Genomic DNA, 26139 nt, shown 5'->3' on the forward strand with positions numbered 1-26139 from the left:
AACAACAAGATTGTCAACTGAGAATGTGCAATTGTCTATAGTCCAATCAAAGAGCTAGAAATGATATTTGATTTTTAAAGTGGCATTCAGCAGTTGAAAAAATAACAAAGCGTCCTCCCCACCATTGTTTCAATAAAAAGATGCGTGTGTCACGCCCAGACCTTACAGATCCTTTTTATGTCTCTATTTTTGTTTGGTGAGTTGGGGTGGGGAGGGGGTGGGCATTCTATGTTGGGGTGAGTTGGGGTGGGCATTCTATGTTTTTGTGTTCTATGTTTTCTATTTCTGTGTGTTTGGCCGGGTGTGGTTCTCAATCAGAGGCAGCTAGCTGTCTATCGTTGTTTCTGATTGATACTAGCCTTTTCCCACCTGTGCCTTGTGGGTAGTTTTTTTTGTGTATGTCTGCACCAGACAGAACTGTTGCGGTTTCGTTCGTTCTCGTTGTTATTTCTGTTATTTTTGTTATTTCAGTGTTCAGTTCAAATAAAGTATGAACGCCTACCACGCTGCACCTTGGTCCTCTCCTTCCAACAGCCGCTACAGAGGGACGGGGCTGGAGAAATGGACAGAGCTATGGATGCAAGGATTGACCATCCACGATATCTAAATGATAGTTTATTTTATTTTACCCCTTTTTCGTGGTATCCAATTGTTTAGTAGCTACTATCTTGTCTCATCACTACAACTCCTGTACGGGCTCGGGAGAGACGAAGGTTGAAAGTCATGCGTCCTCCGATACACAACCAAGCCGCACTGCTTCTTAACACAGCGCCCTCCAACCAGGAAGCCAGCCGCACCAATGTGTCGGAGGAAACACCGTGCACCTGGCAACCTTGGTTAGCGCGCACTGCGCCCGGCCCGCCACAGGAGTCACTGGTGCGCGATGAGACAAGGATTTCCCTACCGGCCAAACCGGCCAAACCCTCCCTAACCCGGACGACGCTAGGCCAATTGTGCGTCGACCCACGGACCTCCCGGTAGCGGCCGGTTACGACAGAGCCTGGGCGCGAACCCAGAGTCTCTGGTGGCGCAGCTGGCGCTGCAGTACAGCGCCCTTAACCACTGCGCTACCCGGGAGGCCTAAATGATAGTTTTAACCATGTTTTGTTTACATGTACTTTGTTTACAAATATTGGAGAAAAACAAGCTTATATTTTGGTTTCTGATGAGGTATGAAAGTTTAGCTAAAGTTCATGAAGCATTTATAAGTTATATTCTTCAATAATCAATGTGCACATATAATTAATTCAGCCCAAAAATGGATGTAGCAACTGCAGATTGACACTTGAAGCATTCTAACATCCATAATGTCTCCCCCACGTTTATTAAAACTAACACCAACACACAAGCTGTTCTCCCTGAAATTCTTTCGGAACATTAGAGTAAATGGAATTTGTGTGTAAAGTCATAGGCTTTTAATATGAGCCAGTTTGCTACAGTTGGAAAATAATACTGTAGCAACAAGAAATGTGAATTATTATTTGGATTATAATTAATGGACATTTTTGTAGGTGTTGATACATTTTTCATTAGAGCAAATCAAGTCTGAAATTTCTGAGTGAAAATTACAAACTTTAGAAGCCTTTTTAAAACTCAAATACATTACAAGTTTGCATTTCCAGCTTTGCAGGAAAATACTCAGCAACGAAAAGGGATCAAATTAAGATCCAACATCTATATGCGACAATGAATGCATTTCGCATGAGGATAGTATGCATCTTTCACTTATGTGGCAGGAGATTTAATATTCACTGACTAGACTAGATGCCTGAGTGCTTTCAGCTAGCTCTTAGCATAATGGCACACATTCTGCAACTTTACCAAAATGCACTGCTCTAGGAATGCAATGTCCTCGCAAACACAAGCCTCTGGAATTGTGGTTGGATTATTCTGAAGTTATTTGTAACGGTTCCAGCTTCTAGGCTTTAAACGAGCTACTCTCATCTTAAAACATATCTCATTTTTCCTTCGCTTTTTTACAATCAATATTCTAGCTTCCTTTTTGACACCAGAAATATAAAATCTAACGGTAGTTTATATGATGTGAATGGATAGATTATACTTTATTTCTCTATTCCGTGCTTTATTTAGAGGGCAGCAAAAAAGAACATCAAATACACTTTTGTTGGTATTGATTGAAGACAAAACCATACAACTTCCTTTTAGCCTCAATAGCGCTACCCTCCCTCATTAGGCTCTATTCTATGAATTTCACATGACTGGGCAGGGGTGCAGCCATAGGCAGCCAGGCCCACCCACTAGGGAGCCAGGACCTGCCAATCAGAATGAGTTTTTTATACCACAAAAAGGCTTTATTACAGACAGAAATACCCCTCAATCTGTTATTCATGTAACGCTCCAGTGTTAATCTGCTAAATTGTAATTATTCACTCCTATGGCCTATTTATTGCCTACATCCTCATGCCTTTTGCACACACTGTATATAGACTTTCTCTTTTTCTACTGTGTCATTGACTTGTTTATTGTGTTATTGGCTTGTTTATTGTTTATTCCATGTGTAACTCTGTGTTGTTGTCTGTGTCACACTGCTTTGGTTTATCTTGGCCAGGTCACAGTTGTAAATGAGAACTTGTTCTCAACTAGCCTACCTGGTTAAATAAAGGTTAAATAAAATATTAAAATAAAAAATAGCAGTAAGGCCAAATGTTTATTTCATTAAATAATTGTTTTAATATATAAAAAATATATACTTCAAGGGGTCTTAATATTCAAAATCAAATAGCTAAACAATCCTTCTTAAAACAATTCCTTATAGCTTTGTAGAACCCAGTCCCCCCCCCCCATGAAAATACTCCATCTATGCCTGTTTGAGCATGCCTGGCTTAATTAACCAATAGAAAAGTTTAAAAAAATGCAAACCCCTCCCAGACTCAAGCGAACACTCAACGTATTTGAAAATAATTTTCAAAAATCCAGGTCTTATAGCCCAGCAGGCAAATCTCCCACAGCTTGTTAGCTGCAAGGTTTAATACTGTATGACAGGCATGCTCATGTTCTATCACATCTAAGGGAAGTGAGTTGTGTGTGGTTTGATGGGTAAAGGCAAGTACATACTCTTGTTCATGTACTGCACTCTACAGTGATTTCTTGTGGGTCAGTCAGAGGAAACATGTTTTTCTACAACATATAATGTAAAACCACGTCAGAGGTTGATTATAGGTTTTCTACACTGGGTTCTCATGAGTCAGGGAAGCCATGTACTCCTACAGAATGTAATGTAAACCAACCTCAGCAGAGATAGGATAGGTTTCCAATAGGGATTCACTCTCCAGTGAAACATCCACAGGTTAGGAAAGTGTACGTTCTAGCTAGCAGATTATTGACTGAAATACGGTAATGAGTGGAATCCATGATATCATAATACTTACATGATGATGAAGAGGATGAAGGTGATGATGATGAAGGTGATGATGATGATGCTGCTGATGATAAAGATGATGACAACTATACTGATGAAGATGAAGAAGAGAAGAACAAGTATTATTGTCATATTCATAAAATCGAGGACAGTGCTTCCTAAATTTGGCAAACGCCACAACCGCTACCTCGCTTTCTAATTGCCACCATCATCACCAATGTTATCAACTTAGCATACTCTAAAAGTGCCTCGGGATGCCCACTGAATAATTTACATCATAGGCATCCTTCATATACAATACACTAGACTAGAGTCCAGCATGTATCATTAATCATAAACGATGAACTGGTACCCAGGGATGTAACAGATCCATATGAATGTACTCTTCCTGTCTGGTATGTATAGAATAAAGTCTATTATTTGAGAAATTACATGTTTTTCAGGATCTATCATGTTATATGAGTGTGAGAAATGCTTTTTGCAGCTGCAAAAAGACAATCTACCCAGTATGTGCAACTAAACAGTGAAGAAAGGGTTAAAAAGGACATTGCCCAGACCATACACTGACTACATAAGTCTGTCATCTCGACACTTCTTAAATCAAGACCTACACTCGAGACCTAACACTACTCAACAGTCCTTACTTTACAGAATCAACTGCATATAGAGCATGCAGAGTCAGGTTATACAACACAGTATCTACAGGCATCAAACGCACAGTCTGTCAACCCCAGAGGTGTGTGTGTGTGTGTGTGCAACTTCTGTATATATATATATATATATTTTTTTTAACCTTTATTTTACTAGGCAAGTCAGTTAGGAACAAATTCTTATTTTCAATGACGGCCTAGTGGGTTAACTGTCTGTTCAGGGGCAGAACGACAGATTTTGTACCTTGTCAGCTCGGGGATTTGAACTTGCAACCTTTCGGTTACTAATCCAATGCTCTAACCACTAGGCTACCCTGCCGCCCCGTCTACACACAGTATGTGTATATGTCTACACACAGTATGTGTGTGAGGAAGAGAAAGCAATGTTTCCTGCAGCTGGAGGAGTTGAACTGTGTGCCGGCGCCCCCCTCCCCCAGCTGGGTGTAACTGCAGCCAGGGAGCCAGAGATGTGGTATGCCCAGGCGGAGAGGCCCGTGGGAGGGATGATACTCGCTGGAGGTGCAGGTGGAGGTGTTGTGAGCTCTAATAATGCAGAGCAGCATAGCCATGGTGAGGGGGCCAGATAGGTGTGTGTGTGTGTGTGTGTGTGTGTGTGTGTGTGTGTGTGTGTGTGTGTGTGTGTGTGTGTGTGTGTGTGTGTGTGTGTGTGTGTGTGTGTGTGCGCTGCCAGGGAGGAATGGTATGCGTGGGCAGCATGACGATTGCACAATACAGTACATCAATACAGTCCCGGCAGCAGAGGTGCTAGTCCTTTCTGTTGAGAGTGAGAGGATATACAGAAGATCATCTGAACCAATGCCAAGGAGGCTGGATAGCTATGCAGTTTTCCATGTCTACTTAGACGTGAATATCTTTGTCTCACCGTCTTGTCTCAGTAAGTGGTGGTTACCATCAAAAACAAAGAAAATAAAGTGCAGTTTTTTCCCCCCTCCAGTTTATCAGTGTCCATGATTGAATCCATGCTCCATGCCTTTAAATGAATCTAGGCGATCACAGTATTCAACAGGAAAAGACTCAAAGTCACAAATGGGATGAATAAAAGGGAATAAACAAAGCATTAAATAGAATGTTAAGAAGTCGTATTATCATTAGAAGTGTTATCAGACTGTGAAAGCATCAGGGTCTAATTGGCCATGGGAAACCCCACATCTTTGTGAGTGTGTGTGTGTGTGTGTGTGTGTGTGTGTGTGTGTGTGTGTGTGTGTGTGTGTGTGTGTGTGTGTGTGTGTGTGTGTGTGTGTGTGTGTGTGTGTGTTTGTGTGTGTGTGTGCTTTGAGCAGATCTAGTACTCAGTATCATAGTAGCACTAACAATCTATAATGAAACCATGAGAATTGTGGAAGCTGGAAACAGTAGAGAATTATTAGATCCTTCCCAATGCCTTTAGTTCAAGGTGTTGCTAAGCAAAAAATGTGGAATGTTAAAATATTTCCAATTTAGAAGCCGTGGTGGCGTATGCAACTTTAAAACGGCAGTGAATCCTTTACATTTTGTCATTTTAAAAAGCAGTGGATCCATTACATTATGTAATTTTAAAAAGCAGTGGATCCATTACATTATGTAATTTTAAAAAGCAGTGGATCCATTACATTTTGTCATTTTAAAAAGCAGTGGATCCATTACATTCTGGAGATGTAACAGAACTGGAGGGAGTGTCTTGCTTCTTTCCTAAAATGTTTGATGTATATTTCAATAACACGGAAATTGCAGCGAGTATCAAGGCTGTGCATGGATTCATGGTGGACAGGCGGGTGGGTAGTGGCTGAGTGGGCCTGGGGGACCAGAATAAATATATGGGGAGGTAAACGACGTGGCTGCAGACTGGAGATGCTACATAGTGTACCAGTCAGCTGGCAGAGGAGGGGCAGAGGAGAGGAGGGTGGCAGAGGAGGGGCAGAGGAGAGGAGGGTGGCAGAGGAGGGGCAGAGGGTAGGAGGGTGGCAGAGGGGACTGGGGGGTAGAGAATGGGTCGAGGGGTAGGAGGTTCTGTCTGAAGACTGGAGGGCTACACAGTTAGTTAGTCAGCTGACAGAGGAGAGGTAGAATGGTCCATCATGGGGGTAAAGCAGGGAAGACATTTGACCGCAAATTTGATTGACATTGTGTTTGTGTGAGTTGTGTTTGTTCTTCCTCAGCCTTGGACGAGGGTTAGGGGTGGACTAATCTACTTGGCATAGTCGTTGATTCTTGGAAATGCTAGATGTTTGTGCTTCCTTTATGCCAAGTTTCATGACACAGACTGTAATACTGTTAAAGTTCTTAAAGGATGACTTAAAACATTCACCTACTGTGTGTAATAAACATGCAGATGATGTTTTAACCATGTGTGCCTTTCTGTAGATATATGCTTTGATGCTATACATGGACAACATGTCTGTCTGGCCTCAGGGGCAGTCCAGTAGGCCTATACAGTGTGTGGTTTTTGATTAGATCTGGTTTAATGTGGACAGATGAGGTCCTTAGAGAACTTCAGATCTATAACATTGTGTGTTTTTGATTATATCTGGTTTGATGTGGACTGATGAGGTCCTTAGAGAACAGCAGGTCTATAACAGTGTGTGTTTTTGATTATATCTGGTTTGATGTGGACTGATGAGGTCCTTAGAGACCAGCAGGTCTATAACAGTGTGTGTTTTTGATTATATCTGGTTTATGTGGACTGATGAGGTCCTTAGAGACCAGCAGGTCTATAACGGTGTGTGTTTTTGATTAAATCTGGTTTGATGTGGACTGATGAGGTCCTTAGGGAACTTCAGGTCTATAACGGTGTGTAGTTTTGATTAGATCTGGTTTGATGTGGACTGATGAGGTCCTTAGAAAACAGCAGGTCTATAACGGTGTGTGTTTTTGATTGTATTTGGTTTGATGTGGACTGATGAGGTCCTTAGAAAACAGCAGATCTAACAGTGGGAACTAATACAGTCAATAAAGCTCTTTAATTAAATAAAATATAAATTCAAACTCCCAGAGAGATCAGAGCAGAGCATCTGAGTCACCAGCTGGATCAGAAGCCATCACATCCAACATGAGTCTCTCAGTCCTGTTCATTGGATGAGTGACTACAAGGGATAAACAACAGAAACAATGAGAGGGAATTGAAGAAGAATATAAGGAGAAGAGAAGAGCCTTACCTTCATAATATAATTTAAAGCCGTGAGCGCTCACAGCGAAGTCACTGGTAAGACGCAGGGAGAAGACGGACCCCGTGCTCGTGACTGGTGGTGGCATTGAGAATCCTGTTAACCTATGGCGAGAGAGGAGACGACAAACAAATCAGAATGATCTGAAAATCATACATTACAATCATACATTACACCAATCAGAATTATTTGGAGATGCCATTAACCAATAGCACACAGACACCAGTCAGAATAACCAATAAGATACTATTAATCAATAACATACACCAATCAGAATGATCTGGAGTTCAACATAAAATGCCAATACTACCCTGACATGTCTTAGTCAGCCTAATGTTGTGTCATTCAGCTAAAGCAGCTTAGTGGAGTTACAGTACATTAAACACTGGAGCCAGCAGCAGAGTACTGAGTGGTGGAGTTATATTAAACACTTGGAGTCAGCAGCACAGTACTGAGTGGTGGAGTTACATTAAACACTTGGAGTCAGCAGCACAGTACTGAGTGGTGGAGTTACTTTAAACACTTGGAGTCAGCAGCAGAGCACTGAGTGGTGGAGTTACATTAAACACTTGGAGTCAGCAGCAGAGCACTGAGTGGTGGAGTTACATTAAACACTTGGAGTCAGCAGCAGAGCACTGAGTGGTGGAGTTACATTAAACACTTGGAGCCAGCAGCAGAGCACTGAGTGGGGGAGTTACATTAAACACTGGAGCCAGCAGCAGAGCACTGAGTGGGGGAGTTACATTAAACACTGGAGCCAGCAGCACAGTACTGCAAGGTGAATGGATCACCTTTAAATGTGTAGGGAGAACAGATCGATTCTACAGCCCCATTTCAAAGTAAAGATCATTATAACATTTCAAATGTACATGGGCTCAGGCTTACTTATGGGCTACACTAGCTCTGCTTGGAAGGCTGTTAACATTTCACTAAAGGGATTTCTCCTCCAAAAAGCCATACTGTGAAGAGAGGTGAGAGAAATATACACATCAATAGAGGCCAGAATTTGACATAAAAAGTACTGAATATTTAAACACTCTGAAAATGACAGTGTATGACAGTGTGCTTCAAACCACGTCGGTCGGAGCCATGGTACATAATTCCTATTGGTTATGCTAATAGACTTGCAAGTGAAATATTTATAAAAACTTTTGCATAACCACCCTAGGAGATCACAGAGTATCCCTGTAGTATGATTAACCTTTCAACTTGTCATCGGCTTCAAAGAACTTGAGAGAGAATAGAATAAAGTGAATACCTTCCCTACCGCATGGCTTTAACAAATCATCTCTCTTAGGGTTTCTCTCCACCCTCCATTGGCCCACAATGGGATAACCAAGGACATACAGTATTTTCAGTCTAATGCATACAGATAGATGTAGGATCTTAATTTGAGCCAGTTTGCTACAGCAGGAAAATTATCCTGGAGCAAGAGGAAATGTAGATTATTATATGGATAATAATTCATGGACATTTTTTGTAGGTGTTGATACATTTTTAGGACAAATCTAGTCTGAGATTTTAAATTGGAAATGACAAACTTTAGCAACCTTTTAAAACCTTGACTACACTTCAAGTTCTTATTTCCTGCTGTGCAGGAAAATTCTCAGCAACAAAAGAGTGATCAAATTAAGATCCTACATCTGTATGAACATACATATTTCAGAGATGTTATTTGCCAATCTCTTTGATCGTCTGATGGCCACAGGGTCATTACAAATACATGTTCCACTTTTACGTGTACTGTATTTGATAGTAGAATCTCAATAAGACTATCAAGCAAGAAGCAGAAAGACGATGTATTGTGAGTGAAGTGACAAGCTTTCCTCTATAATTGGACAAAAATACCAATTACAAGTGATCTGTGAAGGTGGACAAAAAAACACCTGGATGTCTTCTTTCCCCCCATCGTCCTCTCTTTTCTACTCCTCCAATCTTTTTTCCTCCCTCTTCCTCCCTTTTCTACTCCTCTGCTCCTTCTCATCTCCTCACAATTTTCCTTTTTTCCCTTCACTCCATTTTCATAGTCGTCCTTACACACACCTCTCCCCTAGCGATGGCCTCCCCTGCTGGTGCTTTCAGTGCATTTCACATCAGCTATCTGGCTTTGGTCACATTCCAGTTCCACTACATTGCAGAAGGGCATCAGATAGCTACAGTGCCTTCAGAAAGTATTCATACCCCTTGACTTATTCCACATGTTGTTGTGTTACAGCCTGAATTCAAAATGTGTTAAATATATGTTTTTCTCACCCATCTACATACAATACCCCATAATGACAAACTGAAAACATGTTTTTAGAAGAAATTTATTGAAAATGATACACAGAAATATCTAATTTACATAAGTATTCACACCCCTGAGTCAATACATGTTAGATTCACATTTGGCAGTGATTACAGCTGTGAGTCTTTCTGGGTAAGTCTCTAAGAGCTTTGCACACCTGGATTGTACAATATTTGCACATTATTATTAAAAACATTCTTCATGATCTGTCAAGTTGGGTGTTGGTCATTGCTCGACAGCCATTTTCAAGCAGATTTAGGTTGTCTTGGTAAGCAACTACATTGTATATTTGGCCTTGTGTTTAAGGTTATTGTCCTGCTGAAAGGTGAATTTGTCTCCCAGTGTCTGTTGGAAAGCAGACTAAAACAGGTTTTTCTCTATGATTTTGCCTCTGCTGAGCTCTATTGAATTTTAATTTTATCATAAAAAACTCCCTAGCCTTTGCCAATGACAAGCATACCCATAACATGATGCAGCCACCACCATGCTTGAAAATATGAAGAGTGGTACTCAGTGATGTGATGGATTTGCCCCAAACATAACGCTTTGTATTCAGGACATAATGTTCACTTCTTTGCCACATTTCTTGCAGTTTTACTTTAGTGTCTTATTGCAAACAGGATGCATATTTTGGAATATTTGTATTTTCACTCTGTCATTTAGGTTAGTATTGTGGATGTTAATGTTGTTGATCCATCCTCAGTTTTCTCCTATCACAGGCATTAAACTCAATTGGCCTCATCGTGAAATCCCTGAGCGGTTTCCTTCCTCTCCAGAAACTGAGTTAGGAAGGGCACCTGTATCTTTGAAGTGACTGGGTGTATTGATATTCAATGTGTGTTTTTTTTATTTGATATTTTTATCTACCAATAGATGCCCTTCTTTGTGAGGCATTGGAAAACTTCCCTGGTCTTGTGGTTGAATCTGCTAGACTGAGGGACCTTACATATAATTGTATGTGGGTGGTACAAAGAGGAGGTAATCATTCAACTTGTGACTTGTTAAGCAAGTTTTTATTACTGAATTTATTTACTATTCAAACAGTTTTCATTTCAGCTTTTTAAATTATTTTGTAAAAAAGAAATCTTAAAAAATCCACTTTGACGTTATGTATTGTGTGTAGGCTAGTGACACAACATCTAAATGTAATCCATCTTACATTCAGGCTGTAAGACAACAAAATGTGGACAATGTCAAGGGGTGTAAATACTTGAATACTGAAAGCACTGTATATCATATGATGTAGTTAGCTGGTGTCTTAAATACCTGTTCAGGAGCTGTGAGATCCGGCATGTGTCTGAAATGTAGTCAGCCTGAAACACAGCCTTTGACTAGGTTCACCTCTTCAATATGTGACTCATTTCAGGAAACAAGCCGTATGTCCCACGTCACTACTTCACAGGAGCAGTATTTGAACGTAAACATTCATATTCTGTGTTTTTGGCAGAAATGCCTTCTTGAACATGTAAAATTGAATGTGTAACAAACTTTTATTCCATCCATCAATACGAATAAAATTGTTAAAATTACGAGCCTAGTTGGTTTTGCCATGGAAATAGACAGGAACCTTCCCACTAGCCATGATTGGTTGAAATAATGTATGGGAGATGAGTTTGGATTGGTCTGCCATGTAACACGCTTCTGTCTATAACGTGAGCTGTTCAGTATGTGTTGACAGTCCTTTCTACTGCACCGTTGTTGAAAGATATAATGTTAGCCATCGAGAACTACAGAAGTTTTGCTAATTTTCTCAACAACATTGATTCCCAGAATTTAGCCGGGGCTATCGGCAGATCAGTAGGAAAAACTGATGGGCTACTTTCTGCACACGTGACGGTCAGTGTTAACCGGAGTGACTTGACACAAAGCTGGCCACACAAGATGAAGCTACAAACAAAACGGAGTTAAATGGTTCCAGTCGGCCGTTAAGCGTTCATCCATGTATGCTGGTAAGTGTCTTGCTACATTTTCCATATAGAAGTTTCTAATTTTGTCAGAATGTCATTGTTATTGCAAGTTAAAGCTTACTGTTAGTTAGCACGGACATTTTAGCTTGCTAGTTATAGCCTAATGTTAGCTAGTTAACATTGAACCAAGTTTGTTATATTCATACTACAGCTATGACTATGTTTGTATTGGTGCTAGTAGTATGAGTTGGGGTTATGCTGGTTCATTGTTTAGCTAGCTAACTACCATGTCTAAACAAAAGACTCCACAATATTTTTACTATGCAAGTACTATCACTGTACCGTTTACACCATCTGTATCCTGATCATGTCACAAATAAACTTTTTGGGATATAGCGTGTGTTTACCACATGGCCTCACACATGTGACTCCTTAAAGAGATGGATGGGACTAAGGCTTAAGAGGGTGTGAATGATGCTGAATGGGTGTAGACAAAGAAGAGCTCTCCAGTAGGTACCAAAACATTCAAGGGCCATTTTTTTAAAAGTGGGGTTACAAGCTTATCAACTTTCAAAGAATAATTACTTTCCCATTGTTCCTCAACTGCAGTGTACGATATACAATTTTCTAACTCTGAGTCTCTACTTTTATACAATGTAAAAAAATGAAAAATTCTAATTGTGCTACCTTAGACCGAATCGAGGCGGTCGGTCACATATGGACATTTACAACGTACAGCATTTATTAACACCCATTACTACAATTCAAATTTACCTCAGCCAAGCTGAACAGGTCAGCGACCATTATGCCAATTACAATAACTACTAGAAACAAGCTTGCTGTATTATGTGGACCAAAGCAGAGTCCTTAGCAGGACTAATCATTGTTGTTTTGGGTTATACAGTATAGTTTATTGGTACACTGAGTTGGTACACTGAGTTCCAGGGACTGTTTGTGGATTACATCTGCTTGGGAGGACACACACACAGCTTCCTTCAATGAGAGTGCATGCATATCCCCTTGGGGTCATGGAGGCCTTTCTTAACTGCTGTGCAAGTTGGAACGAATACATCTCCCCTCTGTGCCTTCAGCACCCAACAGCCAGAACCATACTGTTCATATTGCTCTACAAGTCCATGCTGTCTCTTCCTAGTGGAACTAGGTTCAAATTGGTTAGACGGGGCCTTGGCAGGGTACATGAGGCCTCCTCTCCCCCCGTCTTAACCCCAGTTACTCATAAGCTCAAGCTGTATGCTTTTATATTTAAAAGCCACCTTGCTGACACATCATAGTATCAGTTTTCTCAAGATTTAAAACCAAAGGTTATGTTTAAAATGCTTAAGGATCCACCCCTTTTTTATATTTTTGCCTAAAATGACAATCTAACTGTCTGTAGCTCAGGACCTGAAGCAAGGATATGCATATTCTTTTTGAAAGGAAACCCTTTGAAGTTTGTGGAAATGTGAAATTAATGTAGGAGAATATAACACATTATATCTGGTAAAAGATAATACAAAGAAAAAAACATTTTGTACCATCATCTTTGAAATGCAAGAGAAAGGCCATAATGTATTATACCATCCCAGGCACAATTTAGATGTTGGCTACTGGATGGCAGCAGTGTATGTGCAAAGTGTTAGACTGATCCAATGAACCATTGCATTTAAGTTCAAAATGTTGTACCAAGACTCCCCAAATGTGCCTAATTTGTTTATTAATACATTTTCAAGATCATAACTGTGCACTCTCCTTACTTACAACCTCATGCTAATCACATTAGCTCAACCGTCCTGCAGGGGACCCACCGATCCTGTAGGGGTTTTAAAAGGAGCAGAAGCAAGGACACTGCAGTCCACTTTTGATTACTGAAACACCTTTGACCATACATCTGCAAGGGAGAAGCTGCAAAAGGAAAAAAAATGTTTGGTTCCTATTTTGGGTGGTTTCCAATATTTCCGATTATAATTAACAAGATCTCCTTTTAACACAATGAGAATGCTTTGATCCTTCATTCTGTGAACATGAAACGTTAAAACACAAAAGAACCATTACACTCATACTTCTAATGTTGTATTATTCACCATTTGCATACCCCTCCCTTTAATCTGGTAATTACATTCGACAAATGCGCTCACTCACTCACTGACTCATACCCCCGTTTAGGGCAGGCCTGGTTGCAGCTAGATATGATTGAGTCACGTCGGGGACAATTTTAGCATTTTAGCTAACCCTAAACCTTACCCTTTCCCTAACTTTAACCTAATTCTCCTGACCTGCCACGTTCATTTTCCTAACCTGCTGCGTAAGTTCTCCTAACCTGCTTCGAAAATTAACTTCTGCTAGTCCAGACCTGCCCTGGGAGCAGTGTAAGTAGCCACTAATGCGATACAGCTGTATTTTCATGATAACCATGTTTCCCTACCTCCTCTCAGCCCTTAAATAAAAGTAGCTTTCTGTGGAGGGACAAATAAAAACACTCCATGTCACAGCAACAGTGTTTGGCATGATAGCTGCTACTACTCGCCATTGAAGGTCTGCTCACCATACCATTTTGTGAGGAATGCTCACATTCTCCTCAACACTCTGGATAGAGAAACAGAGAGTGGTAGGGCTGTCACTAGTGCTTAAGTTTTCCAGAGGGAAGCAAGACTGGGAGATCAGCAAGACTGTTCAGATCACCACTCTTCTCTGCAGGCATCTTATTCAGGCTGATTGTCAGAGACAGAACCCTAAGCCGGCTGCAGACGGGCTGAAATTACATTACCCACTGAATGAGTAGAGATTCATCTTTTTAAAAGTGCTTTTCCCTTTACTAGCAATACATCAGAGTGCAACGTGTAGTCATACCACTTGATTTTCCCCAATAAAGGCCCCTACGCTTTCTGAGATAATGTGATTCAGGAAGGCAGGAGTATTCTCTCAGCTCCTCCATCCTTTGGTAGTAAACACACAGCGATGCATCTGGAGATAGTGTACAACTCAATGATGTGAGTTTCTGACAGATCGCTTTAATAAAAGATCCAAAAGTGGGTTCCTGAGCTGAGTTGTTTGTAGACAATTATCAGGTGGAATGGAGAGAGCACGCAAAGAAAGATACCATGGTCTTGTTCTGTATCGCAACATTTTTTCACAATGCTTTTCACCTAGACCTAATACTCTGGCCCTGCCAATTTCCCCTCCACATGTTTCACAGCTAGGCTGTGTCCATCACATTAACAACAGAGCAGAAGTCCACGCTAATGAGACAAAAAGCATCCCATAATAGCCACCTACTGATTCAACATTATTATGCGTAGGGGGAAACACACTTGCTTCCATTCCATTGGGGCAAAACAAAGTGTGTTGACTATCTACCAGCCCAAAACTGTTTATTTGAGACCAATTTGTTTTGTGAGAGTGACAACTGGCCCCACAGCTCTGAAACATGCATCATTAGTAAATTGGCCCCTAAAGGTCGCTAAAAGAAAGAGGCCAATAGCGCCACATGAAAGGAATTAACCTACATTGTTGCGAGTAAAGTAAACATCTCTATTAGGCGTAACACACTATGATATAATGACATGTTTAAAAATTAGATTTAATGACAAAACATGTTTAGGCATTGGTTTATCATTACATTAAACGAATGGCAAAAAAAATTAAATTCAAAACTGTTACCTGTAATTCCATTCTATAAATTTAGAGCTCTATTAAATCTGTAAGCGTTACAGATTCCGCAATGGAAATGCAAAAGGTAATTTCCGATTCAGCTGATATATACAGCATTTACCGTGAATTCAGTCTCTGCTATAACGGGAACATTGCCCATACATTTCAATCACGCTGTAAAGCTAAACTTCTGTGATGTAGTTTGAATTGAGCCCCTAGTCTTTCTGTCCTCCTTTTTTGTTTATTTTTATTTAAAACAAATTGTTCTAAAGGCACCCGCAGAGGGGAACATCCCCCAGGGAGAATCTGCCATGATGTATTTTTGTCTATGGACAGACTATAACTTGTATATTCCCACTGTTGTTTATTATCTACAAAATAATTGAACATAAGTGGAAAAGAGGGCAAATATCCCCCGGCGCCTTTCTGTTTTCATTTTCCAAAAGTTACCAAGGTTTGTGTTTGTGTGTGTGAGTGCGTCTGCATGTTCTTCTCTCAGTTGGTTTTGATTTGGAGGCACTAGTCACCTCCAAAACAGTTCTAATAAGTTGAATCTACTACTACTCCAAGGCAGTTGCAGTGAGAAACTGTCTTCTTTGGGTTAGCGCTCAAGACGCAACACCACGGTCCTTAATGCTTGATGATATCTTGGGGTTGTTTGTTTCTGTGGAATTATTGTCACTAGAAAGTGATTTTCTCTCAAGGAAGCACAACCTTATCTCCAACAGTAAAACCAGCAAACCTTTACTTGAGACTGCAAACTCAATATACACACTGCAAATTCACCAATAAGTTTGGCCTCTAGCAGTGGCTTTCACTTCAATTTCAAAATAAATACAAAAGTAATGGCTTATGTTTTGCCTCTGTCCTTGAAAGTAGAAAAAGGGGAAGAGAGAGAGCACAAGCAAGCGAAAGAGGCAAATATATTTTGTCAATGACAACCTACTGGGGTGAACCATAACCATACATCTCTTCTTCTAATGTTGCAACATGTCGTCATGTGAAACATTGCCTTTAAATATGAATACCCACCACCTGTCTGTCTTGCTGAGTGTCTCTGTAAATGGAAACAGATGATATCTTCGGTACCCCCAAAAGATGCAATCCCTCTCATGTGCAAAAATGTGCCATAAATCTTATAGTCTGCGTAGGTGGCTCCTACTGTTGGCAGTCATTCAAGCAAAGCACTCACTTTGTTTCAAATACTGAGCTTCGAAACAGCTCAACCAGAGCTATTTTCACCACTTTAGATGTGGTTTGACGTCTTTTGAAATTATTGTGACAGAAAGAGAACGACTCAAGAGAATTAAGCACAAGTTATAATGCATGGTTGAGCAGTCCATAAATTGTAGCATGCGGATAGCAAACAGTAGGACCTAATATGCACCATGCACTCACACAAATAACACATATTTATGCTAGTAGCTTGGGCATATCGAGTAATAAAAAACTGCAGGAATATTCAAGAGGCATAAACACACTTACTCTGAGGCCTCTAGGGACTGTTTCCCAAGCACTGGAACCTAGGGACCTTGTTCATGCAAGGAGCGTAGAAGTACTAACAGCATATATGGAGGTAGAATCTTCTCTAGAGCAAAACAGTACATCTGAGCAATTGACAAATCATCCCCAGGCAGCCAGCGGCTCAAAGCAGGTAAAGATAGGGAAGGAGAGAGAGAGAGAGAGAGGCTAGAAAGGCTTATTGGCTGAAGAAAGCTCCGGTGCATTTGTGAAATTCACTTACTGCTCTCATTCATCATTTCCATAGAAAAAGCCAGCTTTTGAGAAGAATTATCGAAATGAAGCAGATTTCTTGGAGGACTGCCAACATCCAAAGATGGAGTAAAAAAACAACAATTTATTATCAATAAAGGGCAGAGGAGCAAAGCATAATTCCTTCCTTTTCAAGTGCCCACCCTCGCAACCAATCAACAATCTTAAAATTAAAAAAATGACTTCACAGAAATATGTTGTGTGGAGATATGTGCACAGGGTGCAGTTTCAGAACGTATCCCATGTCTATCCAGTTATGTGTGGAAGTAGAGGGACAGTCTTGATGATGATGAAGGTGTCTGTCCGTCTGTCTGTCTACAGACCTCATGCTTGGCCGGCGCCAGTGACCACCCGGATTCTCTGACAGAGTCAGGTGTGAGTTCCATGCCTTTGTCCATGACTGCCTATTTTGACCTAATATACTGTACACTGAGAATACTAAATATTAGGAAAACCCATCAGCATTGCGGTTCATGACACAAACCGGTGTGACTTGCACCTACCACCATACCCCGTTCAAAGGCACTTAAGTATTTTGTTCTTAATTTTTTGTATACTCAGTGTATAGGGAATAGGGTGCCCTTTGGGATGCATCTATCACTCCAGTGTTAATTGCTAAACTGTAATTACTTCGCCACTACGGCCTATTTATTGCCTTACCCCCTTACTCTATTTGCACACACTGTATACAGAATTTTCTATTGTGTTATTGACTGTACGTTTATTTATCCCATGTGTAACTCTGAGTTGTTGTTTTGTCACACTGCTTTGCTTTATCTTGGCCAGGTCACAGTTGTAAATTAGAACTTGTTCTCAACTGGCCTACCTGGTTAAATAAAGGTGAAATAAAAAATAAATACAAATAAAAAATAGAAAAATTCCACGTGTCACATAAATGAAATGTAATCATAAATAAAATGTAATCCAATCAACATTCATGGCAGACATACAGACACCTAGGGCAGATTAATAGTAAAAGGAGATGAGGAGAACCACACATATGTTTGGCGGATGAGTAAATAGGGGAGAGATGATCTAGGGGGACATATTGTCGACCAATGTACATACCTGTACACATCAGGGACTGGGGTTACATGCTACGATTTGTCTTGAGCTAAATCCATCTATACTGAACAAAAATATAAAACGCAACATGCAACAATTTCAACGATTTTACTGAGTTACAGGTCATATAAGAAATGAGTCAATTGAAACAAATGCGGAGGCATCGCAACAATGTGCAAATTATTTACACAGTATTCCACTACTTGATAAAAAAGCTATCTTATATCTTATGTTGCAAAGGTACTTAGCTTTGGAAAATCTTCCCAGTATTCCAATGGCAAAAAAATTACTATTCATGGCTTGCACATTTTGTCACAATATTGTTTTTAAAGTTCATTTTTAGGACTGATGTCGTTCTACTCAATGCATTTTCACTGGGCGCTGATGAAGATTTGGTATAAAGTGAATTAATGTGGCTTGAAAACACAATGCCATTTCTAAAGAAGACAAATAATTAGTAGGACAACCTTTCATCATAATTTTGATATCGCCAGATTGACTTTAGATGCCTTATAATGTTAGCTAGCTAGCTAAGATTGTGTAGACAATTTTAGCTATCTGATGACAGCATTGCATCCGTCTTAACAAAATCTGAGAACATAATGATGATGGCAGCATTGTGTCCTACTAAATATGTGCCTACTTTAGCAATGTCATTGTATTTCCAGGACACTATAGTATAATTTAGACTAAACTGTTGTTAGCCTCCGTCCAGAATGACTGGGCTTATCAAGACTTTTGGTTCCCAAAACGGCAGAGGAAGGTTTGACAACACGGAGATGGAACATGCAAATAATATTCCACAACCCGGTGAGAGATATAGTGTACATACAGTATCATATAGTTTCTTGTAGAGGCACTTAGGGAAGTCAAACTTTCCCATCAAGCAACATGTTGGTATACAGTATCCTCATTGCCACTGCAGAGAGAGCAACAGCCCGGTGAGGACGGATGACTGGTGACTCAATTAATAATTTGAAGAGTTCCTGGGCTCTCGGATACACAGTCACAGTGCTGCAGCCTCAGTACTGAAGCCTCCCTCCCTCCACCATGCTGGCTCCAGCATGCCCCAGCTGCCAATAACGCAGCTCAATAACCCAGAGTAGAAACCCCTTCTGTTCTGTCCTATCTGCCCAGCCAGACGCACTATTATCCACAGCGACTTACAGCCTTACCAAAACCAACATTCTAGCAGCGCCATACTTTCTCTCAGCAGGGACAAGCAGTATCTCCGTTTCCCCCATTTACAATCTGCTGCGTCAAAGGACAGTTTCCAGTTTCCACTCAAGCAGTCTTATAGCTGTTTATAAGGAGCCTTCTGTTCACCAAAAACGACAAGGCTGCACTTCTGTTGCTAAAAGGAGTCTGGTTTCTTGAAGTTAGACACAGCGAGTGAATCTACGCACTGTGACTATTAAAACCTTCCCTACCAGAAACTATGGATTTCGCACAAAACTGAAAGTGCGAACCACCGCTTTTAATCAGGGCAAGGCGACTGGAAACATGACCGAATACAAACAGTGAAGCTATTCCCTCCGCAAGGCAATCAAACAAGCACAGCATCCGTATAGAGACAAAGTGGAGTCACAATTCAAAGGCTCAAACATGAGACGTAGGTGGCAGGGTCTACAGTCAATCACGGATTACAAAAAGAAAACCAGCCCCGTCGCGGACATCGACGTCTTGCTTCCAGAAAAATTAAACGACTTTGCTCGCTTTGAGGACAATACAGTGCCACTGACACGGCCCGCTACCAAAGGCTCTGGGATTTCCTTCACCGTGGCCAACGTGAGTAAAACATTTAAACGTGTTAACCCTCGCAAGGCTGCCGGCCCAGACGGCAACCCTAGCCGCGTCCTCAGAGCATGCACAGACCAGCTGGTTGGTGTGTTTACGGACATACAGTGCCTTGCGAAAGTATTCGGCCCCCTTGAACTTTGCGACCTTTTGCCACATTTCAGGCTTCAAACATAAAGATATAAAACTGTATTTTTTTGTGAAGAATCAACAACAAATCAAAAACTGAAAAATTGGGCGTGCAAAATTATTCAGCCCCTTTACTTTCAATGCAGCAAACTCTCTCCAGAAGTTCAGTGAGGATCTCTGAATGATCCAATGTTGACCTAAATGACTAATGATGATAAATACAATCCACCTGTGTGTAATCAAGTCTCCGTATAAATGCACCTGCACTGTGATAGTCTCATAGGTCCGTCAAAAGCGCAGAGAGCATCATGAAGAACAAGGAACACACCAGGCAGGTCCGAGATGCTGTTGTGAAGAAGTTTAAAGCTGGATTTGGATACAAAAAGATTTCCCAAGCTTTAAACATCCCAAGGAGCACTGTGCAAGCGATAATATTGAAATGGAAGGAGTATCAGACCACTGCAAATCTACCAAGACCTGGCCGTCCCTCTAAACTTTCAGCTCATACAAGGAGAAGACTGATCAGAGATGCAGCCAAGAGGCCCATGATCACTCTGGATGAACTGCAGAGATCTACAGCTGAGGTGGGAGACTCTGTCCATAGGACAACAATCAGTCGTATATTGCACAAATCTGGCAATTATGGAAGAGTGGCAAGAAGAAAGCCATTTCTTAAAGATATCCATAAAAAGTGTTGTTTAAAGTTTGCCACAAGCCACCTGGGAGACACACCAAACATGTGGAAGAAGGTGCTCTGGTCAAATGAAACCAAAATTGAACTTTTTGGCAACAATGCAAAACGTTATGTTTGGCGTAAAAGCAACACAGCTCATCACCCTGAACACACCATCCCCACTGTCAAACATGGTGGTGGCAGCATCATGGTTTGGGCCTGCTTTTCTTCAGCAGGGACAGGGAAGATGGTTAAAATTGATGGGAAGATGGATGGAGCCAAATACAGGACCATTCTGGAAGAAAACCTGATGGAGTCTGCAAAAGACCTGAGACTGGGACGGAGATTTGTCTTCCAACAAGACAATGATCCAAAACATAAAGCAAAATCTACAATGGTTCAAAAATAAACATATCCAGGTGTTAGAATGGCCAAGTCAAAGTCCAGACCTGAATCCAATCGAGAATCTGTGGAAAGAACTGAAAACTGCTGTTCACAAATGCTCTCCATCCAAGCTCCCTGAGCTCGAGCTGTTTTTCAAGGAGGAATGGGAAAGAATTTCAGTCTCTCGATGTGCAAAACTGATAGAGACATACCCCAAGCGACTTACAGCTGTAATCGCAGCAAAAGGTGGCGCTACAAAGTATTAACTTAAGGGGGCTGAATAATTTTGATTTGTTAAAAAAGTTTGAAATATCCAATAAATGTCGTTCCACTTCATGATTGTGTCCCACTTGTTGTTGATTCTTCACAAAAAAATACAGTTTTATATCTTCATGTTTGAAGCCTGAAATGTGGCAAAAGGTCGCAAAGTTCAAGGGGGCCGATTACTTTCGCAAGGCACAGTATTCAATCAATCCCTATCCCAGTTTGATGTTCCCACATGCTTCAAGATGGCAACCATTGTTCCTGTTCCCAAGAAAGCTAAGGTAACTAAACTAAATGACTAATCGCCCCGTAGCACTCACCTCTGTCATCATGAAGTGCTTTGAGAGACTAGTCAAGGATCATATCACCTCCACCCTACCTGATACCCTAGACCCACTCCATTTTTCTTACCGCCCCAATAGGTCCACAGACAACGCAATCGCCATCACACTGCCCTATCCCATCTGGACAAGAGGAATGCTTACGTAAGAATGCTGTTCATTGACTACAGCTCAGCATTTAACACCATAGTACCCTCCAAACTCATCATTAAAGCCAGCAGCATACCACCCTGCATACCATTGCTGGCTTGCTTCTGAAGCTAAGCATGGTTGGTCCTGGTTAGTTCCTGGATGGGAGTCCAGATGCTGCTGGAAGTGGTGTTGGAGGGCCAGTAGGAGGCACTCTTTCCTCTGGTCTAAAAAAATATCACAATACCCCTGTGTAGGCAGTGCCTTCTTTCGGATGGGACGTTAAACGGGTGTCTTGACTCTCTGAGGTCATTAAAGATCCCATGGCACTTATCGTAAGAGTAGGGGTGTTAACCCCGGTGTCCTGGCTAAATTCCCAATCTGGCCCTCAAATCATCACAGTCACCTAATAATCCCCAGTTTACAATAGGCTCAGGGTGTGTTCTCAGCCCTCTCCTGTACTCCCTGTTCATCCATGACTATGTGGCCATGCATGCCTCCAACTCAATCATCAAGTTTGCAGACGACACTACAGTGGTAGGCTTGATTACTAACAATGACGAGACAGCCTACAGGGAGGAGGTGAGGGCACTCGGAGTGTGGTGTCAGGAAAACAACCTCTCACTCAACATCAACCAAACAAAGGAGATGATTGTGGAATTCAGCAAACAGCAGAGGGAGCATCCCCCCATCCACATCGACGGGACACTAGTACAGAAGGTGGAACATTTTAAGTTCCTCGGCGTACACATCATGGACAAACTGAAATGGTCCACCCACACAGACAGCGGGTGAAGAAGGCCCACCAGCGCCTCTTCAACCTCAGGAGGCTGAAGAAATTTGGCGTGTCACCTAAAACACACAAACTTTTGAAGATGCACAATTGACAGTGTCCTGTCAGGCTTTATCTCTGCCTGGTACGGCAACTGCTCCGCCCACAATCGCAAGGCTCTCCAGAGGGTAGTGCGGTCTGCACAACACATCACTGGGGGCAAACTACCTGCCCTCCAGGACACCTACAGCACCCAATGTCACAGAAAGGCCAAAAAGATCATCATGGACAACAACCACCCGAGCCACTGCCTGTTCACCCCGCTATCATCCAGAAGGCGAGGTCAGTACAGGTGCATCAAAGCTGGGACCGAGAGACAGAAGCTGTTTTTCAATCTCAAGGCCATCAGACTGGCCTCTTAAAGCTAGGGGGCAGAATTTTAATTTTTGGATAAATAGCGTGCCCAATTTCAACTTCCTGCTACTCATGCCAAGAATATAAGATATGCATATTATTCATAGATTTGGATAGAAAACACTCTGACGATTCTAAAACTGTTTGAATCATGTCTGTGAGTATAACATAACTTATGTAGCAGGCAAAACCCCGAGGACTAACTGTTCAGATTTTTTTATTTTCCCATCTCTCTTCCCTATATTGTCTTTGCCATTGGATATTTAATAGCAATCAATTTTCAGTTCCTTCCGCTTCCACACGATGTCACCAGTCTTTGGAATATGGCTGAGATTATTCCTTTGTTTTATCAGGAAGTAGGCCAACTTGGAACGGGCAACACTTTTGTGAGTTGCGCAAGACGTGAAGAGCAGAGCTTTTTTCTTTTCGTTCATGCATTGAATACAGATTGCCCCGTCTACAATTTGATTGATTATTAACGTTTAAAAATACCTAAAGTTGTATTACAAAAGTAGTTTGAAATATTTTGATAGTTTATAGGTAACTTTTGAAATATTTTGTAGTTCAGTTCCTTCCGCTTCCACACGATGTCACCAGTCTTTGGAATATGGCTGAGATTATTCCTTTGTTTTATCAGGAAGTAGGCCAACTCGGAACGGGCAACACTTTTGTGAGTTGCGCAAGACGTGAAGAGCAGAGCTTTTTTATTTTCGTTCATGCATTGAATACAGATTGCCCCGTCTACAATTTGATTGATTATTAACGTTTAAAAATACCTAAAGTTGTATTACAAAAGTAGTTTGAAATATTTTGATAGTTTATAGGTAACTTTTGAAATATTTTGTAGTGACGTTGCGTTTTTCTAAGCTGTTTTTTTATGGATCAAACGCGCTTTATAAATTGACATTTTCGATATATATGGACGGAATTAATCGTACAAAAGGACCAATTGTGATGTTTATGGGACATAATGGAGTGCCAACAAAAGTTGCTCGTCAAAGGTAATGCATATTTTATATTTTATTTCAGCGTTTTGTGTAGCGCCTGCTACGCTAGCTCTTTTGGTTACTACTGGTGCAGATGGGTGCATCAGATAATAGCTTCTTATGCTTTCGCCGAAAAACATTTTTAAAATGTGACATGTTGGCTGGATTCACAACGAGTGTAGCTTTAATTGAGTATCTTACATGTGTGATTTAATGAAAGTTTGAATTTTATAGCATTTTATTTGAATCTGGCGCTCTGCATTTCCCCTGGCAATTGGCCAGTTGAGACGCTAGCGTCTCCCTATCCTCAAGAGGTTCAGCTATCACTAACATAGATTGGCTGCTGCCAACATACAGACTCAAATCTCTTGCCACTTTAATAAATGGATTTAGTAAAGGTATCACTAGTCACTTAAATAATGCTACTTCAATAATGTCTACATATCCTACATTACTCATCTCATATGAATATACTGTATTCTATACCATCTACTGTATCTTGCCTATGCCGCATGGCCATCGCTCATCCATATGTACAGATTCTTATTCATCCCTTTACATTATGTATTTGGTAGTCGTTGTGAATTTGTTAGATTACTTGTTAGATATTACTGCACTGTCAGAACTAGAAGCACAAGTATTCCGCTACACTCACATTAACATCTGCTAACCATGTGTATGTGACCAGTAAAATTTGATTTCATTTGATCGTTGACAGCACAGTGGGTAGGAGAAACAGAATGGCAGTAAAACTGCTGACGTGGAGAGGTTCCTTCATTGTACAGATATACTGTAGAGGTTAATGTGAGGTGCATATTTTTTTGAGATGCCATAAATGCACCGTGTAAACAGTATACCAGTATGTATTATTATTTAAAATGACAGCCTACCAAAAGGCCTCCTGCGGTAACGGGGGTTGGGATTAAAAATATATAAATATAGGACAAAACACACATCACGACAAGGGAGACAACATAAAACTACATAAAGAGAGACCTAAGATATTAACATAGCAAGGCAGCCACACATGACAACAACATGGTAGCAACACTACATGGTAGCAGCATACAACATGGTATAAACATTTTTGGGCACAGACAACAGCATAAAGGGCAAGAAGGTACAGACAACAAAACATCACGCAAAGCAGCCACAACTGTCAGTAAGAGCGTCCATGATTGAGTCTTTGAATGAAGAGATTGAGATAAAACTGTCCTGTTTGAGTGTTTGTTGCAGCTCGTTCCAGTCGCTGACTGCAGCGAACTGAAAAGAGGAGCGACCCAGGGATGTGTGTGTTTTGGGGACTTTTAACAGAATGTGACTGGCAGAACGGGTGTTGTATGTGGAAGATGAGGGATGCAGTAGATATCTCCAAAAGGGGGGAGTGAGGCCTAAGATGGTTTTATAAATAGGTATCAACCAGTGCGTCTTGCGACGGGTATACAGAGATGACCAGATTACAGAGGAGTATAGGGTGATGTGTCCTTTAAGAAGCATTGGTGGCAAAGGAGCATAAGTGGCAAATTTGATGGCCGAATGGTAAAAAACATCTAGCCACTCGACAGTACCCTTACCTGCCGATCTGTAAATTATATCTTCGTAATCTAGCATGGGTAGGATAGTCATCTGAATCAGTGTTAGTTTGGCAGCTGGGGTGAAAGAGGAGTGATTACAATAGAGTCTAGATTTTACTTTAGCCTGCAGCCTTCATATGTGCTGAGAGAAGGGCAGTGTACTGTCTAGCCATACTCCCAAGTACTTGTATGAGGTGACTACCTCAAGCTCTAAACCCTCAGAGGTTGTAATCTCACCTGTAGGGAGAGGGGCATTCTTCTTACCAATCTACATTACCTTTGTTTTGGAGGTGTTCAGAACAAGGTTAACGGTAGAGAAAGCTTGTTGGACACAAAGAAAGCTTTGTTGTAGAGCATTTAACACAAAATCCGGGGAGGGGCCAGGTGAGTATAAAACTGTATCATCTGCATATAAACGGATGAGAGCGATTCCTACTGCTTGAGCTATATTGTTGATGTAAATTGAGAAGAGCCTGGGGCCTAGGATCAAGCCTTGGGGTACACCCTTGGTGACAGGCAGCGGCTGAGACAGCAGTTTTTCTAACTTTATACACTGCACTCTTTGAGAGAGGTAATTAGCAAACCCCTCAGAGACACCAATACTCCTTAGCAGGCCCACAAGATTGGAATGTTCTACCGTATCAAAAGCTTTGGCCAAATCAATAAAAATAGCAGCACAACATTGCTTAGAATCAAGGGCAATGGTGACATCACTGAGGACCTTTTAAGGTTGCAGTGACACATCCATAACCTGCGCGGAAATCAGATTGCATGCCAGAGAGAATAGCATGGACATCAAGAAAGCC

At 41.1% G+C, this 26139-nt stretch overlaps 1 protein-coding gene across 3 annotated transcripts in view; it reads right to left on the reverse strand.

Moving 5' to 3' along the window:
• The window catches only part of LOC139392197 (CUB and sushi domain-containing protein 3-like), a 634291-nt gene that overhangs the window by 472837 nt on the left and 135315 nt on the right, over window positions 1-26139 (reverse strand). For all 3 annotated transcript variants that reach the window (XM_071139991.1, XM_071139990.1, XM_071139989.1), the window contains exon 3: window positions 7182-7294. In XM_071139991.1, coding sequence (XP_070996092.1) covers window positions 7182-7294 — 113 coding nt within the window. The remainder of the gene's footprint in view (window positions 1-7181; window positions 7295-26139) is intronic.

This window comes from Oncorhynchus clarkii, chromosome 32 (assembly GCF_045791955.1).
Source record: "Oncorhynchus clarkii lewisi isolate Uvic-CL-2024 chromosome 32, UVic_Ocla_1.0, whole genome shotgun sequence".
Lineage (NCBI taxonomy): Eukaryota > Metazoa > Chordata > Actinopteri > Salmoniformes > Salmonidae > Oncorhynchus > Oncorhynchus clarkii.